This window comes from Dendrobium catenatum, unplaced genomic scaffold (genome assembly GCF_001605985.2).
Source record: "Dendrobium catenatum unplaced genomic scaffold, ASM160598v2 fragScaff_scaffold_1083, whole genome shotgun sequence".
NCBI classification, from domain to species: domain Eukaryota; kingdom Viridiplantae; phylum Streptophyta; class Magnoliopsida; order Asparagales; family Orchidaceae; genus Dendrobium; species Dendrobium catenatum.
The window spans coordinates 646,387-652,730 of record NW_021319545.1 but is presented as its reverse complement, the minus strand read 5'-3'; the positions used below and the strand labels follow the sequence as shown (position 1 = coordinate 652,730).

At 33.0% G+C, this 6,344-nt stretch overlaps 1 protein-coding gene across 1 annotated transcript in view; it reads left to right on the top strand.

Moving 5' to 3' along the window:
- Positions 1-280: 280 nt before the first annotated feature.
- LOC110094571 (phosphatidate cytidylyltransferase, mitochondrial) overlaps positions 281-6,344 on the top strand; it is a 22,077-nt gene continuing 16,013 nt past the window's right edge. The window contains exons 1-6 of the mRNA XM_028698428.1: positions 281-438; positions 2,570-2,678; positions 2,754-2,810; positions 2,894-2,953; positions 3,060-3,128; positions 3,227-3,319. Coding sequence (XP_028554261.1) covers positions 2,574-2,678; positions 2,754-2,810; positions 2,894-2,953; positions 3,060-3,128; positions 3,227-3,319 — 384 coding nt within the window. The 5' untranslated portion in view covers positions 281-438; positions 2,570-2,573. The remainder of the gene's footprint in view (positions 439-2,569; positions 2,679-2,753; positions 2,811-2,893; positions 2,954-3,059; positions 3,129-3,226; positions 3,320-6,344) is intronic.

Here is a 6,344-nt window from a genome sequence, read left to right as displayed (position 1 = left end):
CCCAATTTTAATTTCAGAAGTTTCCTACTTGATTTTACCTCGGGATTCGTGCCCAATCAAGATAATTTTTTGATGATGTATCAATCTTATTAATCATTTAAATATTCTAATAATAATTAGTTATTTAATTATTATATATAGTTTATATAATAATTAATTTTTTTATTTTAAAAATAATATTAATTAAACTATTTAATTTTAAATTTCAATTACATAATTTAATAAATTTAGGGTTTGATTTTTATCTTGCCCATTTCATCATTACTAGTGCTTTCCCTCGTCACCATTTCTACGTGCCTGCTTCGGCCCCGCGTGCTTCGTGCGAAGCTTGAAGGCTTCGCGTGAATTTGTGTGTTGAAAGAGTTGCTAAAGAAGCTTCTTCGCCTCCTTCAACGACGACTGATCGAAAGTCACGACGGGAGCTCGCTCGCTGCAAAGGTAACCATTTTTATACCTTTCGAGCGCTTCTTCGGACGAATCCCATATTCGAGGTACCCTTAATTGTCTGAGAGATCAATAAGGAACATTAATAAAAATCCTAAAACCTTTTTAGATACGTGCTAACCCTTCATGGCGTGCTTACGTAATAGTTTTAAAAGGTTGCTTACAAATCAAATAAAGATTTAAAAATTTGTTTGGCTTAGCTCTTTTATTGTCTATTCTACTCCTCAAGCTTGTCTTATGAGAAGCTAAGTGCATGACCGATTGGCTAAAGTATTGCAACACTTCCACTGGCAAGAAGAACAATTTTTCAGAGAGTAAAGTGGTGGAATCTCTTGAAACAGATGATTCTCCGTCTCATCAAAATAGTTGTCGCATTTTGTTATGACAGTAGCAGAAACATTGGCGAAAGAAACAAAATTATACCCTGACTTACATTAAATCCACCTATAGAAACATAAAAAGAAGAATCGGAGATTTTATAGTGCTTCAAATTAATAACATAAAGGGAGGGGTACCATTAATATTAAAAGGCATGTTCTATATAAACAAAGTAGTTTCTTATGACTATCAATATAATAAGTCTTTGTGGCTCTTTAAAAAAAAAAAAACTAAAGGAATTTCTAATCATATATAAAAGATAGACGTATAAAATCATAGCTCTTCATAAAAACTCTCCAAACGCGAGAATAAATTTGTATGAACTAATTGCATTTCTGCTTATACAATAAAATGCATTTGAAATCAATATATAATTCATGCAAATTTTCATCAAAAAATAAAACAAAATCAAATAATGCATGTTTGGCCAATGCATCACTATAGGCTGTCAGTGGTTAAATTATGTAGAAAAAGGTGAATCAATCAAATATTTAGAATGAAATTCAATGAATTGCTTCAACTTCTTTGAGGCCCGCCTTTAATTTTAGATTATTTTTTAAATTTTATTTCTGATTCTAATTTATCCTTTAGTATACATGATAGGCTGTGCATGATATTAATTTTTTGTTTTATGCCTCTGTTCTGATCATTGTCACAAATGAGCTTATTATTCCCAAATTCTTCAATATTTTTATTAGAATTTAGAAGTTCATTGAATTCTTACAAAAAAGTCATAATTTTGTAAGGTATCGAGAAGCTATATGACTTTTCACCTTTTCGTTAACACCTATAACAAACAACCTCACTTTAAATTGATTGATCCTTTTTCTTAAAATTTCTTGATTGTGTAGGTGTAGGCTGAACCGGGAAACACGCAATAATTGACATAATAGATCCAATTTGACTTGTCTTGATGGCGATAGGATGGTTGGTCTTCAGAAGATAATAATCACATTTCAACATAAGATTTGTTGCAGAGACTATTAATAGAGAGACATAAGAAAAACAAGAAAATATGGTAAAATGATATCAAATAATAAATCTTCTAGCCATTGATGTTGGCTTCTTAAGATATTGGATTGTTAAAGCTTCAAGGTAATAACATTTGTAGGCTAAGCAAGGGTTGCAAAAACTTTTCTTAACTTTCTTAATCAAAGACAAATTTCAGAAGTCCATACATAAAGCCCAATTTATAAAGAAACTAATGTGTAATTAAGTATATAGATCATTATATTTCATTCAAACTAACATTAAAAATTAAAAACACAAATGAAAATTTGGTTAAAATTAATAATATGTGGATAAGAACTTGTATTTGTTAGGTTCGGTAATTTTATTGCTTTATTTAATTTCTTGAGTTTGATCTATGAGAAACTATACGTATGAACCAATTGCTTGATGATTTTGTATTATCAGGATTTAGTACATTTTGAGAGTGCTAAATTCTAAAAATTATTTGGTTGTAAATATATCTTTAATCCTAGTTAAATTTAGAAAATTATTTGGATACAAATAAGAAGATTTACTAAATTCTTATATCCTACAATTTCATATACTTTAAGTACTGAAGTTGTTAGGGTTTTTTAAATTAGGAATTTAGGCCAACTACAACTAAATCCCCTAAGTGTAGCAGTAAACTCTCTTGAGTTTGTAGGCTTTATTTCGTTTGTTTTTGAAGTTTATTGAGTCTTCATTTGAGCTTCACTTTATACCTTACTCATATATGGGTCTATATGTCTCCCTCTAGAAGAATGGGGATCAACTCCATAGAGCTTGCTGGCCCGCTGAAAGCTCTTCCTCCAGTGGACTTTTGTTGTGCTTATGGTTCCTCTCTCCTTTCCAACAACACAGACAAGGTCATCCAACTTTTCACCATGAACATTTCTCTTTCCAATTACTTTTGTTAATAGTTTAATTATGTTTTCTTACAGTCTTCTATGGTGGACTATATCATAGGGGTAGCAGACCCAGAAAAATGGCATGCAGAAGTGTGTAAATGCAGATCTTTGAAAGGATTATTTCATTTTTTTATTATTATAGAACCATTCTGATTTGGCATGGTCCAATGTAGAATTTTGAAAGGAACAAGATCCATTACTCGAGGTGGATGTCAATTCTAGGGCCAAAAATGGTATGCAGCCTAAAATTCACCAAGCGTCTGTTACCCATTCCTATAATAGGTATAAAGAAAATTAGCGTTTTAAGATTTTAATTTTTTTTTTGCATTTGTGGTGTAGATCACTTGTGTTGCTGATAAAATTGGGGTTGGGGTTCACTTCAATCCATTTGTGGAATGGAGAGACAAGGTTTCTTTCTAAAAAAATGAAAATTTTATATATGTTTATCATTTTTTATGTGCTCAGTATTGATAACTTATTTAATTTTACTTTATGTTGATTTACAGATAATAAAATATGGTGTTGTGAGGATGCAGGATTTGGCACTGGATATATTGACTTGGGATAGATTCTATCTTAGCGGTCGTTTGCAGAAACCTGTATGTCATTTTTTAAGTTGTGTTGCTTGATTATTTATTGTTTTTTTTTGTTGTGTTCTTGTGTTCATGATCAGAGAATTAAGATTGATTTAAAAATTCAAACTTTAACTATCCCATCAAATCTATGGACATTTTGGTTTTGTGAATAGTGTTTTCTTTTATCTACTTATGGCTTTCCCTTTCTCTATCCTTACTTGCTCGTATGGAAAAGAAACTTAGCATTTTTGTTCATGATGTTCTTATGATTGGTTTTGTGCTATTTATAAGCTCTTTTGCATATTTTATACCTCAGCAATCATTTACATCATAATCATATACATTTCATCTGACGAACTAGAAGTTATAGAATAAAAAGTAGCATGCCCAATGCATGAAGCTTTTGCTAATATAAGCTATGGAGGAAGGGGTTGATGTGTGCATTCTTTCCTCCTCTTTTGGCGAGTATATTTTCTTGACTTGAATTAGGGGCCTCCAAAATATGTTGGCACCCTAACCACTACTCTAGACCTATTCTTTGCCAAAAAAAAAAAAGGAAAAATTTATAAATGAGGAGGCCCATTAGAGATCCTTCAATTTATGGATTTAAGTATAATGTCCATTCTACTAGATTTTCTGGTGTATATTGTTAATTTTATGATAAATTACACGTGGTTCCCAAGATATATAATACACTTCTTATTGGTCCGCATTTTAAAAAGACAATAATTAGATCCTTGAGATTGAATAATGTTACATAAAGGTCCCTATCATGATTGTTTTGTTAAAAAAAATCTTTTAATTTCTTAAAATAATTTTATATTGTAAATTCATCTGGAGCCTTATTGTATTGAAACACGTCTTTATAGCGACTACACCTTTCGTATCCCCCTGTACTTCTTTTTATCATTTTATATGCACTCTTATCTTTATCATCCTAAATTTTAGAATTTTTTTGGATTGTATTTGTTATGTGGGCTCTGGCTGTTTAGAGTTTTGAAGAGGATTCATAGTTTAATCAATTAAGATTTAACTTATTTATTTTAGAGTTTTTTGCACACATTTGTAAAGGGTTTCTTAGTAAGTTTCTAACTCGCATTTGTCAAGGATTTTCCAGCTCTCACATCCTTTGAGTTTTCCTTTTTCTCTTTTTAATTGAAATTTTCATCCATAGAAAGATACGAAATTCGAAGTTGGTAAAGGTTTATGGTTAAGTAAAGAGTGTAACATTCACTTACAGATCACATCCATGATCATGGGCTCAAGGCTAATGGAATTGGCTATCGTTGTTATGTTATTGGTGTGAAGAGTAAGACCGAAAGCTGACTGAGGGAGTCTCAAGAAAATTTGAAAAAATGTTAGGTACCTACTTTTTATGGTAATTTTAAAATGCGTACTTACCTGAAACATGATTTATACCTCAAAGACTTGTGTAACTTTAATTTTATTATATTGATATTATTGTTTGTATAACCAAGGGATGGGAGATGAGCCCCTTTTGAACCTAATTGTAATAATTTGAAATGTGTACTTACATGAAGTATGATCTCTACCTGATGCAGGACTACTTAGATGACATGCCTATGGCTTCATTTTGGGCCTTGCACAACTCTTTGATTAGAATAATTTTGGATTAAAATTATTAGCAATTATCAACGTCGATTAAAACAATTAAAGAGATGCTTTGCGTAGGCTAAATCACATGCTCCTAGCTTTGAAATTTTCAAGATAGATAAGACAATTGAAACAACGCAAAATAGTAGTCTTCAATTTAATCCCTAATCTAACAACGAGACGTAGGATGCATAGAAGATCACACTCAATTCCTACGAATGACTAAGCTTGGCAAGAGCAATTGAAGGAGCTTTCGTGATTACAATCAACCAATTGAGAATTTAGATTTAGAAGAAACTGAATACAAGTAAAAGGAAAACCTTTTGTTAAGAAGACTTTGAAATCCTCCACTCAAGACCTTCGAAATGCTCGTCAATGACTTCCGTCAATTGGAACAAAATGCGATCCACGTATTCTTCGATTGTGTGATCGATCTCCGGATTCACTTCGAAGAATGTAGAATGGAAGATGTCGGTGTAGCCGTCGTCGTCCCACGTGATACCGTACTCAGTCTCGGGATCCGCCATTCATAGGGATAAAAGGTTGAAGTCTCTCCACTGTAGTGAAAACTCTTGAAGATTATCAAGGCCAAGAACTTCCCTCACGTGAGATGAAGAAACAACCTCAAACTTTCTTTCCAAAACCTGAGTTAAATCTCAGATTATTGCTTAGGAAATAGAGGTGGGGAGGGAAAGAATATTGATTAGAGTTCAGGTGGAGAAATAAAAAGGAAGAAAAAAAAATCTGGGAGGGAGAAGGGGACGGGTCAAAAGAGGAAAGAAGGTGAGATTGGCGGTGGATTGAGAGGCGGTGGGGAGGGATTTTGATTTCCTGATTTAATGCCTTGAATTAGGAAATCAAATGACGTAGGCAAGGGATAGGGAATCTTGGCTGATTGAAGAAACAGAAATTTGAAAATATTCCCTAGTGGAATAAGAGTCCATTAGGAAATAAATCTTTATTAACCGAGAGAGGGGGGGCCGGCAGTAAGCAGATGCTAAGGGGAGTTTAATGAGGATAATTAAGAATCCTTGATTTGGGTAAGGGCTTTAGGAAAGTACTATTTTAAGTCCAATTTGAATTTCAAATAACAAAAAGAAATAGAAACTTACCTAAAATAGATTTTATTAAATCAGGAAAGATTTGAAACTCTCAATGATTAATTTTAAATTTCAAATCTACCCACATTCAATTCAATCTAAAATAGGAAACAAACTCAGATGAGGGAAAAGGGGTGTGGCTTGGTGGCTAGGGAGTTGGTGACCGGCGGCATGGGAATTAGGCGCGGGTTTGGCCGTGAGTTTGAGGGGAAGTTGAGGATGGGAAATTCGGGTACTAGGGAATCCGGCGGTTGGGTGATGAGGGAGGAGATATGAAAGAAGCAACGGGAAGAGAAGGGAACGAGATAAACAACGAAACCACGAACCCGACTTAT